General features: G+C 49.3%; 1 protein-coding gene across 3 annotated transcripts in view; it reads left to right on the top strand.

Moving 5' to 3' along the window:
* The window catches only part of DNAJC6 (DnaJ heat shock protein family (Hsp40) member C6), a 138,580-nt gene that overhangs the window by 3,975 nt on the left and 116,930 nt on the right, over window positions 1–17,675 (top strand). Inside the window, exon 2 of one of the 3 annotated variants that reach the window (XM_079778103.1) lies at window positions 7,165–7,325. The exons of the other annotated variants lie outside the window; for them this stretch is intronic. Coding sequence (XP_079634229.1) covers window positions 7,304–7,325 — 22 coding nt within the window. The 5' untranslated portion in view covers window positions 7,165–7,303. The remainder of the gene's footprint in view (window positions 1–7,164; window positions 7,326–17,675) is intronic. 3 annotated transcript variants of the gene reach the window in all.

Genomic DNA, 17,675 nt, shown 5'->3' with positions numbered 1-17,675 from the left:
AGACATTCAATACCTAAGTTTGTAATGAATGAATCCTCTAGGGCAGTGGTCGGCAAACTCATTAGTCAACAGAGCCAAATATCAACAGTACAACGATTGAAATTTCTTTTGAGAGCCAAATTTTTAAAACTTAAACTTCTTCTAGCTCCACTTCTTCAAAATAGACTTGCCCAGGCCGTGGTATTTTGTGGAAGAGCCACACTCAGGGGGCCAAAGAGCCGCATGTGGCTCGCGAGCCGCAGTTTGCTGACCACGGCTCTAGGGGGTGTTCCCCCAAAATGTATACACACTTTAACAATTTTGAAAATGAAATGTATCTTAATGAACACTCCCTTTATCATTATTCAAAGCGTGTATTTACATTTTTTTAGACACCTTATATATCTCCAAAGAGAATGAGTCTGAAATGTAACAGTTCAAACACTGTAAGTATAGGATAAATACCTAGAAGGATAGTGAACTGGGCTAAAAGGTATATACTTCTTTAATTTTGAAAGATGTTGCTAAGTTTACCTCAGTATATTTGAACTAATTTACTTCCCTCCAGTAGTGTATGAGAGTCCTGATCCCCTGCTTCCTTGTTAATACTGACTACTTTCCAACTTTTCAGTGCTTGCCAATTTGATGGGTGTGAAATGGTACTGCATGGTTTTATATTGCATTTCTTTGATGAATAATGAAGCTGAAGATTTTTCACATCGGCCTTGTGTGATCCTCTCTGAATTGCCTGCTCGTGTCTTTTCCTATTTTTTCCCCCCCTTTGGTAGTTTGTCTTTTCCTTACCCACTTATAGGAATTCTTTCAATAGCCTGGATACTAATCATTTACTGGCTTATATTAAAAACTTGAAAATACATCTAACAGTGCAAGTCGTTCTAAATGGGAATGTGAGCAAACTGTGCCCAGTGGAAATTTACTCCCCATATGCTTCCATCCTTTCCAAAAAAACGTATTTTAGTCAAATAGCAAAGCTTTTAGGTGATAGAAAAGGGAGCAAGCAGCTGGTGGAAGAATTTTGTGAGCAGGAGATTTGCCTAGCCCTCGAAGCCATGGTGTGAAATGGGTCCTGAGATCCTTCAATTAGAAATTACCTCCTCCAAACCCTGCTGGGGTAAAGAGCCCTTCCCTGAGCTGTGGGATTCCCTGGGGAGACACAGATTGGAACTGGAGTCAGTCTCTGTCAGCAATAATGCTTTCCAGGACAAGTTAGTTGGAGAAGAGGACAGAATACTTGCCAGGTGATCTGTGGTTTGGTCCCTCACTGCCATTTTTCTGGCCATATGTCTCTAAAAACAGATCACGTTGAATGGAAATAATGATCACTACCTAGTGATACTGGAAAGATCAAGTGAGATCATAAATGTGAAAGGCGCCGAAACCGGTTTGGCTCAGTGGATAGAGCGTCGGTCTGCGGACTGGAAGGTCCCAGGTTCGATTCCGGTCAAGGGCATGTACATTGGTTGCGGGCACATCCCCCGGTGGGGGCATGTGCAGGAGGCAGCTGGTCGATGTCTATCTCTCATCGATGTTTCTGGCTCTCTATCCCTCTCCCTTCCTCTCTGTGAAAAATCAATAAGATATATTTAAAAAAAAATAAAAAATAAATAAAAAAATAAATGTGAAAGGCTATATAAACACGTGGTATATTTTCTAGGCTCTTGAAGTAACTGGCACTGCCAGCGTGGGAAAACCTTGTTGAACTATAATCTTTAGGCCCCATCCCTTCTCCTAGCACCTGTTCACCATCCTGGTGCATGACCATAGAGCCGTAGTTTTCCCAGTGTGGCCTCTGAGCCAGCCTCGTCTGCATCACCAGGAATTGGTTAGAAATGCAAATTATTGGCCCCACCCTAAGAGCTACTGAACCAGAAACGTTGGAAGTGGGGCCCAGCAATCTGTTCCAGGGAGCCCTGCGGTAATTCTGACCTGTGCTAAAGGTGGAGAACCACTGGCCTGGTGGGATGTGCCACGGCTTTAAAGTCAGCGGGTGTGGGTTTTAAATCTTAACTCTCCCCTTTGCCACTTGTGACGTGAGCAAGTCACTAGACCCCTGTTGGGCTTCCCAGCTCTCATCAATAAAAGGAAGTGGTATCTCCCTCCTGGGATTGCGGTGAGAAAGAAATGACAGGAAGAATCCCAGATCTGCTACTTGTTAGCTGTATGTCCTTTGGCAAGTTTCCTTGCCTCTTTTTTCTCATCTAAAAAGATGGAATGGCAAGAGTTAACACATATGCACCGCTTACTATGTAACAGCCATTGCTGGCTTATATGTCCAAACAATTTAAAAAATATATCTAACTGTGCACTGTCCTAAACCGGTGCATATGTTAATTTTATTTTTACAGTAACCCTGTTTTACCATCTCTGTTTTACAAACGAGAAAACCAAAGCACAGGGAGGTTAAGTAACGTTTTCTTTTCCCTTTTTAATGTACTTTTATTGATTTTAGAGAGAAAGGGAGAGGGGAGAGGGAGAGAGAGATGAAATCTAATTGATGAGAGAAAATCACCGATTGGCTGCCTCCTGCAGTGCCCACCCTGGGGATCAAGCCCACAGCCAGGACATGTGCCCTGACCAGGAATCGAACCAAGACCTCCTGGTTCATAGGTCAATGCTCCACCACTGAGCCATGCTTGCGGGCTAAGTAACATTTTCAGAGTTACACAAAAGGTACACAGCTAGTGAGCTGGAATTCATACCCAGGCAGTGTGCTGTGAAAGTCCTTGCCTTAAAGATAATAGTTGGAAATAATTAGTTCTCAGTTAATGATGGTGATAAGAAGATTGCCTGAAGCACAGTAGGTACTTCATAGATTAACTCCCTTTCCCTTGCCTTGTGGCCTGGCTTCACGAGAGCTTGCTGAGCTTTCCTGGTAGCTGTGCTGCCTTCTTCTGCCCTGACTCTACTTACAAACCGCCACCCACCAGTGGGCCATTTTTCTCTCCCGCCTCTTTTATGCTCACTTGGATGCTCTGAGCAAACCAAACAGGGGCTTGGCTTGATGGAAGACGACCAAATAAGGTGGTTCAGGTGAAGCTACCCTCCTGTCACCCCACCCTACGTGTTTTGGGAATGAATGACCAAGCTAGGAGAGGCTCCAGGCAAGTGGAAGCTCCTTGGGTCTGCCTAATTTGGGATGCAACCTCCAAATTTCTTTTGCTCTCCAATTTCTAAGGGAACATAAAAGCTTTTTTTGTTTGTTTCCTTTTTGCTCAGTTTTTCTTCAAATTAAAATGTACAACTGGGAAGTTTAACTCACAATATTACAGCAGCGTTTTGTTTTTTTCTTTCAAAAAAATTTCTTTTGGGGGGGGGGGGGCTGGGACAATAAAAAGCTTGTTCTCTTTCAATTCAGGCCTCACTGATTGTTCTTAAAAATTCCCTTTGGTTTTGCTCTCAAGATGGCCTCCCCTGCTGGGCATGACTCACCAGCCTGGTGACTCAGAAGTGGCATCTAACAAGACCAGGACTGTGCCGGGCAGTGAGGGGACTTGGTGGCCAGTGGAGCCCACCTGGATCTTTCCCTAAACCCGGTCAGTGAGATGGAGCACCATTTTCAACGAGGCATGTCCATAATGGCCTGTGGTGCCTGTTTGTTTGAAGTATGAGGCCTGCCAGAGACATTGCCTTGTTCTGGAAAGCTCCAATGCTCGCGTCCATCCTTGTCCCTCAACTGGATGTGGCCTGAGGGTTGCTGTGGGGCCTGACAAAGCTTTTGAGAATTTACCTGACCTGGCTTGGAATGGCCACAGAATCAGGAGGTCTGTAAATATTGGGTCGGGAGGAAAAGGAAAGGTTCTTTTTATTTGAAGAGGTCTTCAAACCTCTTTCAAGTTAATTTTTAAAATAAGCTATCAATTAAGGATGGATAGAGAGATGGACAGATATGCAATAATGAAAATATAGCAAAATGTACTTGAAGATGCAGTTCACGGTGCAATTCTTCCAACTCCTCCCCCCACCCCCCCACCCCCACCCTCGCCTCCCCAATCTTCACCCAAGGACATGCTTAGAGATAGGGAGAAGAGGGAGGGAGGGAGGGAGGGAGGGAGGGAGGGAGGGAGGGAGGGAGGGAGGGAGGGAGGGAGGGAGGGAGGGAGGGAGGGAAACAGAAACACTGATCAGTTGCCTTCATACACTCCCTGACTGGGAATCAAACCCATAACCCAGGAATGTGCCCTGTACCAGGAATTGAAACGGCAGCCTTTCGGTGCACGGGATGGGAGCCACTCCGACTGGGCTCTTCCAACCTTTTTATGTTTGAAACTTTTCAAAATGCAATGTTGTATAAAATGCACACTCTCAAAAAAAAATTACTTCCTCTTTAATATAAATAGCCACCCTTCTCACACTTTCTGACTCCCCAGCCTTAGTCTTTTTCCCTGGGAAGCCTGCTTGAGGCTGGGGAGAGGCTGGCAGGCGGTGAGCTACTCCTTTATGTCAAGGGCTTTATATTATTCCTGATTTGTAATTCTCACAATAGCACCGGCTAGTTATTTATTTTCTGCATTTTATGAGGAAACTGAGATGCAGAGGGGTAAACTTGATCCAGGTCACAAGGTACTAATGTTAGTCTTAGAGCATTTATGGAGCCCTTACTTTATGTGTCAGGCTGTGTGTTATGTACTTTACTTGCATTAACTCGTTTGAGCCTCACTCGGGCCTAGGAGGTAGGTACCGTTATTACTTCATCAGAAAATAGAGACTTAGAGAGGTGCAAGAACATGTCTCAGCTGACTCTGGGGGCCAGTAAGTGGCAGGACCCGTGTTTGAATCAAGTCCCTTCTGCTTTAGAGCCCCTGCCTCCCTACTCAGGCCCAGGCCTTGGCATTCCTCTTCCTAGTTCAGTAAATCAGCATACCTTCTGGAACCCTCTTGCCCTGAGACCACAGCTCTTTGAGGACAGAGAATGTTTTGTTCAGCACTGTGTTATTCCCAGTGTTCAGAGCAGTGCCTGGCACAATGAATATTTATTGAGTGAGAGGGTGAATGAATGGTGGCTTCTCACCACCTACTTCTTCCCTAACCCTCTCAGCCTCGAAGGGTGGCCCTGCTAGGCATGTTTAGGCTGTGCTGGACTTGGTCCTTGGAGATAGAGATGCCTGTTCCTTTGACGTGATTTATGGGCCAACATGGCTCATTTGGTAGCAGCAAGGAATTTTAATGAAGGTAGATTTTCTTCATTGGTCTTATGCTGTCAGAGGTGCAGAAAGGTATTACCCACTGCCAAGTAGAGAGGGGAGCAAAAATTAAATACTTATAATTTCCCCCAAATTTCAGGGCGTCCTTAAATTGTGGCAGCTAGAAACCAACTCCAAAAACCCTAGTGCCCATGATAGTTTTCATTCTACAGCTATATTTAATATAGTAACGAACTAGTGAACACTAGCAATTAGTTCTTATAAGTGTGCCCAAGCATGTTGATAATTGTATATTATATTTATATAGTGCTTAGTTACAAAGTATCACATCTGTTTTCCCTTTTGATGTTCTGAACAGCCTGGTACATACAGAGGCAGGCATGATTAGCCCCACACTGCAGATGAGGAAACTAGTGCCAGAGAGGCTAAGCCACCTGCCCTACACCACTCAGTTAATAGTGGTAGAGATAGGCCTTCAATGCTCTTGCCTTAACTCCTACTCCAGCAAATTTTCCATGTCAGTATTGTATTTAACCCAGCAATTTCTGGGGGGTGAGAGCAATAGGTAGGTATATTTCTTTTTGTTGCCCGTCATCCAACTTAGTGAGGCCCTCAATTGGGTCAGTTCATCTTTTTGGATATCAGTTTACCAATCTGTATAACGGGGAATAAACAGCACCCATCAGTGAGTGCACTGGGAGCAGAGGAGTTTATGAGGATCCCAAACTTAAAAAACAATTTCAGAGTGAAGATGTTTGGAAGGGACCATAATGATCCTAACCAATTTTTCATAAAATAAGTTAAATATCAACTCCCCTGGCCACTTTATAAAAAATGGCACCTCTGCTCCCTCATAACCATGCTTCATTTTTCTCCATATTATTCATTGACATTCTTTATATGTTTAAATTGGCTTGTTTATTGTCTGTTTGAGTCAGGCGTCCTCAAACTATGGCCCGCGGGCCACATGCGGGTGTTTTTGCCGTTTTGTTTTTTTACTTCAAAATAAGATATGTGCAGTGTGCATAGGAATTTGTTCATAGTTTTTTTTTAAACTATAGTCCGGCCCTCCAACTGTCTGCGGGACAGTGAACTGGCCCCCTGTTTAAAAAGTTTGAGGACCCCTGGTTTGAGTCCTCCCACCAGAGTGTAATAGCCATGAGAGCAAGGACTTGGTCTGTTTTTTGTATTCCTGGGTTCCTAACCAGTAGACTAGTGCCTGGCGCAAATACCGTTTGGTAGGAAGGAAGAGAGGGAAAAGGGAGGGAGGGAGGGGAGGGGAGGGGAGGGGAGGGGAGGGGAGGGGAGGGGAGGGGAGGAAGGAAGGAAGGAAGGAAGGAAGGAAGGAAGGAAGGAAGGAAGGAAGGAAGGAAGGAAGGAAGGAGGGAAGGAATCTTAGCTGTGTAATGATTGAAAGTAAGCTTGAATTGGATGATTGAAAGATTCACTCAAAACTTCCTTGCCCTCTAACAGAGGGGACGCATGATCCGTTTTCCTCATACCCATTTCTGGCTCAGTGACTCAGTGGCTTAAAACCAATCACTAAAGCCTCCTTGAGTATCACCTTACCTCAGGGTGAAGTGGGTTCAGTAACCCGTGTCCATGCAGCATTCATAGGTCATTGTATTGTACTGTATGCTTCTATTGTAATGTCTGTGAGCAGCTTGAGGACAGAGCCTGGTCCACAGAGAGGTAAAAGAAATGTTTATTGAATGAATGATTATGTAAGAGGAAACAAGGTACAGGGGTCTTAATCCCCCTCCAGAGCTAAGATCTCTATTTGAAAACAAGCCCAGTGCATTGCATGACACAAACATTCCCCCTTGAACTTGAACCACACCTCTCCAGAGACAAGGAGGTGCTAAACAGCTGGTTCCCTAACCTCAGGGAAGGAAGGCATGCCTAGGCTCCAGATCCAATTCCATGCCATGTTTTGGAAGTTGTGTTTACGTCTGCCTTCATCTCTATCCTTTCCGCTCCAGCATAAGCAAAATTATAACCCTGCACGCTGACTTGCTTGCAGTTATCAGAGCCCCGTGCTCCTCTGTTGAGGGACTTCGCCCCTGAGACCGCTGACTGTCTGTGAATGACAAATCGAAAGTCAGGGTTGGAGGATCAGCCGGACTTTCCTGCCCATTTGCAGCAGAGGGAGGAAGGAGAGGATGAAAGATTCTGAAAATAAAGGTAAGGGCCCAACTGCAGAGGGGAGTCAAAAAGATGCTAGAGATGCGATTGCCCTCCACGGACCTGTTTAGTGTGTATTAATGACTAGTTTAGCATTACTGTGCATATATCATTTTAACAGTCCTAGTTACATAATAAACATGACTTTTTAAAAAGACTGGCTTCAAAAAAATATACAAAAATTAAAATGACTGGCTTTTGGTTTCCAAATAGTGTGTCATTCACTTTTCCATATTTGTGCGACTAAAAACCATATTTTTGCATTCTTCATTTAATCTTAGCCGAGGAACACATTTCCATTTCGCAGATTTCCTTATGCCAGCTATCAGGGTCTTGGTAATTTTATATTGGGAGTGTTCACAATAGTTAATGGGCAGGTTTTCAGTGCATTATTGGAGTTGGAATATCTGATATACTTTGGACTTACGTAGTTTGGGTTCTCAAGAAAAGCGATGGCTGAGGATCCCTTACTGAATATTAATCTTTTTAGGAGCACCCAATGGGGCGCTTTCCCTGACCTTCAGAACTGTTTACCTTGCAGAGAGAAATTCGGATGCAAACTCCCCCCATTCCGCCAGCCTCCACCCCCTAGATCCTGGGTATGTTAACATCCCCCCACCCCCTGTCACTCTAATTCCCAGGGAGGTTTGATGGAGGAGAGAAACGGTTTTAAATTCTGAGGCTGCTTAAAATTTCTGCCGCAGTTGGGGGAGGAGCGATAGACCCCAAGGTCTCAGGAGGCTCCCCGATCCTGTTTCCAGAACGGAGCCTCCCCCCCCCCCCCGCCCCTTTCTGCTGCGTTGGTCCAGCTCCTGGTGCGGGTGCCCGGAGGCAGACGCAGGGACCGCGGGCTCCCGGGTAGCTCTGGGGTGGCCGCTGGGCAGAGGACGCCATCTCTTCGAGTCAGTGCCCTGCCGCTGCTTCCTGAGCGCTAATTTTAGGGTTTGCCTGCTTCTCCCTCCCCCTCCCCCCCCCCCCCCCCCGCCCCCCATTCCTCCCTCGCGCGCTTTCGGCGATTCTCTCCCCGGAGCCACCGCGCATCCATTTGCACCAGACCGTGCCTTCTGCGTTAGGAGACCGACCGGGCACTTTGCCCTTGGGGACCAGGCTTGGGCGGCAGGTGGAGGCTGGCACGCGGCTGCTGGCGGCCAAGTGAAGTTATTGGGGTGATCGGTGCAACGCCTCCTTCCGGTGCGCAGGGCCTCGGGCTTGGCCTCGGCCTCCTGACCAGTCCCCAGCCACTGTCTACGGCTAGTTATAAGATTCCAAATTAAAAATAAGAAAAACAAACGAACAGACAAAAACCATGCACAGCCTGATGTCAGCGGGGAGAACTGGTATTTTAAGCTACCAAGCTGTTTGTAATGCAGGCTCTTAGCCACCCCACTGTCAGTAATCGAGGCTTGAGAGCGGGCTGGGGTAGCTGCTGTTGGTAGTAGTAACATCTAGTAGCCTCTGGATCATTCATGTCCACGTATTGATCCATGCGGTTGAGATGTTAAAATTTTAATGAAGCAGCCCTAGCAGAGAAGAAAACAGCCGTGCATGGGCCTGGTAAGTGGAAAGAGGGTCTACCCACTACTGTTTCTAAGCCAGCCTCTGACAGACAAATAAAACCTGGGTGTGGGTAAGAGAAGCGTTTTAAACGAACTCGAGAAGAACGTCCGCTTTTCCTGTGTTGTTTTCAGCGGCTGGAGAAAGGGTTACTAGAAAGAAAAGAATTGTTTATATGCCATGTCATGCTAGGCCAGTGGCATGGTTTCGAAAAAAATGAAGGCTGTCTGAATTGGAGGCTGAGGTTGTGGTTAATATTCACCGTGGTTTGGAATGGAAACACTCCCAGTTTCCCAGTGTAACAGCATGTTTTCAGTTTCTAATCCCAGCTGCTTTTTTGAAGTGAGTTGGTATTGAGAACTTTTGTTTCACTTTGTTTGGTTGTGAGTCAGAATAGTTAGATTTCTGGCTTGTTCGGCCACAAACTCATTCATGACCTAGGACTTTGTTTTTTTGGATCTCGGTTTCCTTATTTCAAAAATGGGGAAATGTTAGACCAGATCACTGTTCTTCAGATTGTGGGCAGTAAGAAAGCCATTTAGTGAGCCTGAAGCAACATTTAGAAAGATGAAATTGGATAGAAAATGGTAGAAACCATTGCACATGGTAAGGGTAAATATTATTTCTGGAAACTTCTGTTTTAGATATTTACATTTGTTTTGCTATGTAAGTATGGGCTATATTGATGTCAGGTTCTATTTCCCACTGTGAATCCTCACTGAGTCAAAAGGAGAAACACTGAAATAAACCATAGCTTCTTTAATTTGGTTTGCAAGGAGTCTGTGAAATGCAATTGTATATGCATGTCCTTTATTGCTTATATATGAGAATATTTATAGTTTTCTTCAGATTTTCAAAGGGTGCATAAGCCCTCAAACAAGTTATAAATTATTATATTTTTTCCCAAACCTCTTCCTAGCTAATTTCTTAGAGATGAAAGAATCCTTTTATGCTGGGAGGTGGTTAAGTGTTGACAGAGACCAGCTGAGAATGTGATGTGATGTGGTGTGTGTGTGTGTATGTTTGTGTGTGTGCATGTTGAAGAGAGGGTGTGATCATGCTAACCATACCATGAGAACTCTGTAGGTTTGCAAAGAATCAGTTGGAGATCTGAATATGAAACATAAATATACTAAAAATTAGAGTCTTTGTGCTGAAAAGTACTACAGAAAAACTATTAAAATGTTGTGAATTTTTCAGAAGTCAACTCTCCTTGCAAAGACCAAAAAAGAAAGAGAGGTAACATTTAAAGTGTTGACAGAGGCAAAAAAAATACTCAGGATGTTGGTAGGAGAAACTGAATTTTTATAAGCTACCATCACATGACTAGTGTTCAGTAAATGTTAAATTGTAGTTTAATAAATGTCATTCTTTGTCCTATTTTTGGTATATGTTGTCTTAAGACAGTTTGGTGAGGCTGTCTTTTTTATTTTTTTAAAGAAGAATTTTCTTTTGTAAAATACATTTTTATTGATTTCAGAGAGGAAGGGAGAGGGAGAGAGGGATAAAAACATCAGTGATGAGAGAGAATCATTGATCGGCTGCCTCCTGCATGCCCTCTACTGGGAATTGAGCCTGCAACCCTGGGCATGTGCCCGAACTGGTAATCGAACCATGACCTCCTGGTTCATAGGTCAATGCTCAACTACTGAGCCACACTGACTGGGCTGAGGCTGTCTTATACAAGAGACGTTGTGTAACATTTACCCAGCATATCTCAAAATGCTTTTTAAGCCAGAAAAAAAAAATTGTATAAGGCAACTAAGAAGAAAATAGTTGAATGAGTTACTAAGCGGGTATTGGCAAATATTACAGCTAGTTATAATAATAACCATAGCTCCTATTTAACTAACAACTAGTACATGAAAAGCTGTCTGCAAAGAGCTTTACATATTGTCACAACATTGATAGGTAGGGGGTATTTTATATGTAAAAAAATGGATTAAGAATTTTGTACAGGGATACAGCTAGTAAGTAGCAGAGCCAGGATTCAAACCCAGGTCATTTATCTCCCAAACCATTCATTCACATGGTAGACAAGGCTTGAGAATAAGTAGCATGGCAACTTGCAGAACTTTTAATAAAATTTTCAACATCATTTATTATTAGAATTAATTTACTTATTATAAAAGGGAAATGTAGACCTTAGAGAATGATAGCTTTTGACTAATTTTCTAAATTGTGTTTATTTGCAAAGACATCTTAAGTCCAGCTCCAAATTTTTCTTTTATTTAGTAAGTTTTCTGAGTATTTTATACAACAAGGTTTTAGAAACAGATATGAAAAGATAGGGGTGGAGAATTTGAAAATTTGGGTGGAAATTTTTTTTTTTCTACAAGATTTCAGGACAAATAGTTCTTTCATTTTTTTCTGTTGTTTTTCTATATTTTATCTCAAAATAACAAATGACATTTTGTAAGCAAATGAAATTATGTATAGCATATTTTAATGTGGTAAAACTAGGAATAGAGCATTGGTCTATGCTAGCGGTTCCTGAAATAATTTGATTTTTTTTATTGAACTTTATTACAGAGTCTGTTTGAAAGTTTGAATATGGTCAGATCCAGACTTTTAGGCCCTAAATATTAAAAAGATTCTGGTGTTCATACCCAAGTCTGTAATTCAAAATAAAATAAGTATAAGGAAGTCCAAAAACATTGTGTGTGTTTTTAAACCATCACATCTACTTTGGTACTTTTAGATAACTCAGATTCTTTCCAGGATTTTTTTGTTATTGCTTCTTATGACTGTGTGGGTTGAAGAAGTGATATTTTGGCTGGGGTGATCTGTAAAATGGCTGTGCGATTTTCTTTTGGTTTCACAGCTAGTATGTGATAAAGCTGGTTTTACAGCCTGTGGAAGTCTGGTGGTTCTCAAATGGGCATGGTACTACTTCCTGTGGGAAACTGGAAATATGCATTCTCTGGGCAGACACCAGAAATGCTTGATATCCTGGAATGTTCCAGATTATTCTGTCTCATGACAAATTATCTAATGTTTGTGCAACTTTCAAGTGTTTTGCTGAAGAGGTAAGTAAAAACCTTCTATAATTTTCTGAGCTTAGAACCTAAGTCGGTTTTACATACACTGAAATTACCAGGATTAAAAATGCTGTGTAAATCGAGGAAAGATTATACTTAATTTTGTTCAGAACATCACTTATCCAAAGTGACACCACTTGAATTTGACACTACATTACAGCACACCTGTCTCATTCAATGTACATACAAGTGCATGTATGTGACTACTTTATTATGTTCCCTGATACAATCCTGCTTGATTATTTACATATTGAAATGCATATTGTTTTATTATAAACTAGTGGCCTGGTGCACGGATTAGTGCACATTGAAAGGAAATTAATTAGAAGAAATATTTTATTTTTTTTTTATTTTTATTTTTTTTATTTTTTTTTTTTTTTAATTTCTTTATTGATTAAGGTGTCACATATTTGTCCTCATCCCCCCATTCCCATCCCACACCCCTCCCCTTGGATGCCCCAACCCTCTGTTGAACTTAAGCATTGGTTAGGCTCATATGCATGCACACAAGACCTTTGGTTGATCTCTCCCCCCTCCCCCCACCCTCCCCTATCCTCCCTCTGAGGCCCGATAGTCCGATCGATGCCTCCTTGTTTCTGGTTCTGTTCTTGTTCATCAGTCTATGTTGTTCATCATTTCCCCTAGATGAGCGAAATCATGTGTCACTATAGATATACTTATAAGAATTGAATGTGCGACGAGCAATAATAGTTATGCTGACAGGCAAATGAATCAGTCTGTAGTGAGTTTCTTTCTGGACCAACAGTTCTTTTGAGACCCAATATCAATGTCCACCGGTTCCCTATGAGTACATGTCGGCACTGACCCCTCAGCTCTGGATGGTGGACAAATGGTGGTAATGCAGGACCGACTCCCTCTGGTTTGGTCTAGGCTGGACCCAGGGGCACTGCTTCACCCGGATCCAGGGGCCCACGGCCTCACCTGGACCCGGGGCCAGGCTCACCCGGATCCAGGGGCCCGCGGCCTCGCCCGGTCCCGGGGCCCAGGGCTCACCCGGCTCCAGGGGCCCGCGGCCTCGCCCGGACCCGGGGCCCAGGGCTCACCCGGCTCCAGGGGCCCGCGGCCTCGCCCGGACCCGGGGCCCAGGGCTCACCCGGCTCCAGGGGCCCGCGGCCTCGCCCGGACCCGGGGCCCAGGGCTCACCCGGCTCCAGGGGCCCGCGGCCTCGCCCGGACCCGGGGCCCAGGGCTCACCCGGCTCCAGGGGCCCGCGGCCTCGCCCGGACCCGGGGCCCAGGGCTCACCCGGCTCCAGGGGCCCGCGGCCTCGCCCGGACCCTGGGCCCAGGGCTCACCCGGCTCCAGGGGCCCGCGGCCTCGCCCGGACCCGGGGCCCAGGGCTCACCCGGCTCCAGGGGCCCGCGGCCTCGCCCGGACCCGGGGCCCAGGGCTCCCCCGGCTCCAGGGGCCCGCGGCCTCGCCCGGACCCGGGGCCCAGGGCTCCCCCGGCTCCAGGGGCCCGCGGCCTCGCCCGGACCCGGGGCCCAGGGCTCCCCCGGCTCCAGGGGCCCGCGGCCTCGCCCGGACCCGGGGCCCAGGGCTCACCCGGCTCCAGGGGCCCGCGGCCTCGCCCGGACCCGGGGCCCAGGGCTCACCCGGCTCCAGGGGCCCGCGGCCTCGCCCGGACCCGGGGCCCAGGGCTCACCCGGCTCCAGGGGCGCGCGGCCTCGCCCGGACCCGGGGCCCAGGGCTCACCCGGCTCCAGGGGCGCACGGCCTCGCCCGGACCCAGGATTCAGCCTCACCCGGACCCAGGGGAGCACGGTCTCGCCCAGACCCAGGATTTAGCCTCACCCGGACCCAGGGGCGCATGGCCTTGCCCGGACCCAGGGGCCCGCGGCCTCGCCCGGTCCCGGGGCCCAGGGCTCACCCGGATCCAGGGGCCCGCGGCCTCGCCCGGACCCGGGACCCAGGGCTCACCCGGCTTCAGGGGCCCGCGGCCTCGCCCGGACCCGGGGCCCAGGGCTCACCCGGCTCCAGGGGCCCGCGGCCTCGCCCGGACCCGGGGCCCAGGGCTCACCCGGCTCCAGGGGCCCGCGGCCTCGCCCGGACCCGGGGCCCAGGGCTCACCCGGCTCCAGGGGCCCGCGGCCTCGCCCGGACCCGGGGCCCAGGGCTCACCCGGCTCCAGGGGCCCGCGGCCTCGCCCGGACCCGGGGCCCAGGGCTCACCCGGCTCCAGGGGCGCGCGGCCTCGCCCGGACCCGGGGCCCAGGGCTCACCCGGCTCCAGGGGCGCACGGCCTCGCCCGGACCCAGGATTCAGCCTCACCCGGACCCAGGGGCGCACGGTCTCGCCCAGACCCAGGATTTAGCCTCACCCGGACCCAGGGGCGCATGGCCTCGCCCGGACCCAGGGGCCCGCGGCCTCGCCCGGTCCCGGGGCCCAGGGCTCACCCGGATCCAGGGGCCCGCGGCCTCGCCCGGACCCGGGGCCCAGGGCTCACCCGGCTCCAGGGGCCCGCGGCCTCGCCCGGACCCGGGGCCCAGGGCTCACCCGGCTCCAGGGGCCCGCGGCCTCGCCCGGACCCGGGGCCCAGGGCTCACCCGGCTCCAGGGGCCCGCGGCCTCGCCCGGACCCGGGGCCCAGGGCTCCCCCGGCTCCAGGGGCCCGCGGCCTCGCCCGGACCCGGGGCCCAGGGCTCACCCGGCTCCAGGGGCCCGCGGCCTCGCCCGGACCCGGGGCCCAGGGCTCACCCGGCTCCAGGGGCCCGCGGCCTCGCCCGGACCCGGGGCCCAGGGCTCACCCGGCTCCAGGGGCGCGCGGCCTCGCCCGGACCCGGGGCCCAGGGCTCACCCGGCTCCAGGGGCGCACGGCCTCGCCCGGACCCAGGATTCAGCCTCACCCGGACCCAGGGGCGCATGGCCTCGCCCGTACCCAGGGGCCCGCGGCCTCGCCCGATCCCGGGGCCCAGGGCTCACCCGGATCCAGGGGCCCGCGGCCTCGCCCGGACCCGGGGCCCAGGGCTCACCCGGCTCCAGGGGCGCATGGCCTCGCCCGGACCCAGGGGCACGTGGCCTCACCCGGACCCGGGGCCCAGCCTCACCCTGACCCAGTTCCCAGCCTCACCCAGACCCAGGGGCACGCGGCTTCACCCGGATCCAGGACCCAGCGGGGTTTCATCTTCTTGATCCCATTTCCTGTTGGTCAATTCCATCTCAGTAATTCCTTCGGCCATTTTCTCAGAGCTCCAGGGCAGCCGCCGCAGAACTCGTTGGGCGGCGGGCTCGGCGTAGCTCCGGTGTGCCCGGTGCGCGGCAGCGGGCTGGTCCGGTGTTGCTGCGTCAGCCCTTGGGTCTGCAGCGGTGGCCAGTCACCGAGCGTGCGCACCTGGCCGCTTCCGGGGCGTTGAGATTCTTGAAGGACTCGGAGGTCAGCAAGCGCGGAGTCTCCCACCCCATGACTCCCAGGGGCTTGTCTGTCCGTGCTCGGCAGCGAGTGGGGCCTTCCCCTCAGCCGGAGACCGCTGGGGGAACTGCGCCGAGCACGTTCCAGGCCGCCACTGTGTCGTCTGAGCCGTAGTTCTTAAAGTGTGATCTTTGGGTCGCCGGCATCAGCATCATCCCTAGTACCCCTCTCTTTTATTCTAGTTGTAGAGCGTCTGCTCAGTCAGCCCTCCGGTGGTTCTGGATGGTGTCTGCTCCGCTCTCCCGTCGTAGACTCAAAATTGTTGTGGTAGGCAGCAATCAGGCTTCCGCCCTATGCCTCCATCTTGGTCTTCCTTTGTATAGTTAAGTCTTGATTGTTGTTGGTGTCGCTGGGAGGATTTGTCCTCCAGGCCGATTGGCTGTGCGGATCCTCTGTGACTATAAAGGAAGAGTTGCTGTGTAGGAGACAGATTTATGGGCCGGGGCTTGGTGCAGCAAGGCTTTGGCGCTCACTGAGTCTGCCTCTAGAATGTGTCCTTTATGTGAGTGGTTGAAATCTGGTGTCATCTCATACCGACCACTAGATGCCCTCGTTTCTGGGTCTCCAATGGTGTGTAGGTCAGCTACTACCTGAGACCACTCAGCAGGACTTACGGCAAAAATTGCAGTTTCCTCCTCCTGTCTGAGCGTCCCTAGAGCAGTCCGACTAGAACCGCAGTTTATCTGGTCAAGCTGCCACAGGGCAGGCCACCCATATGCAAAAGCCGTTGCTTGGAGCCCAGGTGTGCCTGTAAGACGTGCGGGGCGGAGCTGCAAAATGAGCTGGGCGGGTCCCAGGGCGGGGCGAGTCTCAGGGCGGGGCGGGGCCTCAGGGCGCCACCAGACCATGGCGAGGCGAACCGCTCTGGCTGCAAGTCCGCTCCTTCTGCCCTCCACGCTTCCAAGCCCCCTCGCTCCGCACTCCAATGCAGCAAACACTGATTGCTGGGCGCGCCTCCGCAAGGAAGTCACTCCCACTCTCCGATCCGAAGGCCGAGAGTCGCGCCTCTCCCCGCAGGCGTCTGGGGCGCTAATCTCCCCTAGGTTTGGAACAAAAGCCACAAGTCCCTTCCCCCGACCCACGCGCCTCCGCACCTCAGCTCCTCCAGAGTTTGCTCTTTCCTCTTCTCTCTTAGCTGTAAATCCACCATTCAGCCTGCTCTCCTGTGGTTCTGGGTGGCAGACGCTCTGTGCGCGCAAAGTTCCTTTGTTTAACCTTGAAGTTGTTGTGCGCGAAGTTCCCTTGCTCGACTCTGCTGCCCTCCCGGTTCTCCTCTCCCAAAATGGCCAGAGGACCCGAGTGTAAGACAGGAAGTCCTAAGAATCCTCCAAGTCGGTGTTGGCGGTCTCCGGGGCCCCGAGGATCTCAGTGGGGAGCTCGGTCGGGTCGGTGACGCGGGTGGGCCCGTCTCGCAGAAAGATGGTCTCTTCCTTCACCGAGAGCCGCTGCGCCGAGTCAGAAGAAATATTTTAATATTGCTATTCGCCCTTTCTCCATAACGGAAGTGTCAACCAAATTCACAATCAACAATGATAGATCAAAACACACGCATGCGATTAGCACCAGCTAGAACTTTTTATGTATCGTGCATGCGCGAGTCAATGTTTATTTTTAAATCGCCAGTGCACGTCATATGTACTGGCTGGTCGGTTGGACGGTCAGATGGACATACGGTCGGTCACTTACCTTTTATAGAAATAGATAACTTGTCTTTCACTTCTCTTTTATATTACAGTTGGTACATTATATATCTTATTTTTTCAAATTTTGTGTTAGGTAGATTATTTTATTTTTGAGTTTCATTTTGAGATACTAAACAGGGAACTACAAAATATGTATTATATTTATGTATATTGGTGTTACTTGGAGTTTATAAAATGACTTTATTTTGGCCTCCTTAACACATTGCGGACCAGTAGTTTTATTGCTAGCTTCACCCAGTGGCCAGATAAGTTTCTATTGAATGAGTACAAAAAACATTTTACATAAATGTTAAAGGCACACTTTAAAATTAAATACTCATTGCATTTTGAAGTTATTTATTACATGTTCTTACAAGCTAATATCTTTTTAAAGTATGATACTTTGTAAAACACTGTGTAATATGAAGTGAGAATTCCGTGATCCGTCTGCAATGTGTTAATGTTAAAAAAAATTTGACCCAACATTAAAACTTTTTAAGATTATATACTCAATTATATATTTAACTAGAGGCTTGGTGCACAAAATTCATGCACGGGGGTGTGTGAGTCCCTCAGCCCAGCCTGTACCCTCTCCAATCTGGGACCCCTTGAGGGATGTCCCTCTCACAATCCAGGACTGCTGGCTCCC

Source organism: Cnephaeus nilssonii (genome assembly GCF_951640355.1).
Source record: "Cnephaeus nilssonii genome assembly, chromosome: 7".
Taxonomy (NCBI): Eukaryota; Metazoa; Chordata; class Mammalia; order Chiroptera; family Vespertilionidae; genus Cnephaeus; species Cnephaeus nilssonii.
Note: the sequence above shows the minus strand (reverse complement) of the source record. Positions and strands in the feature narration are given on the sequence as shown.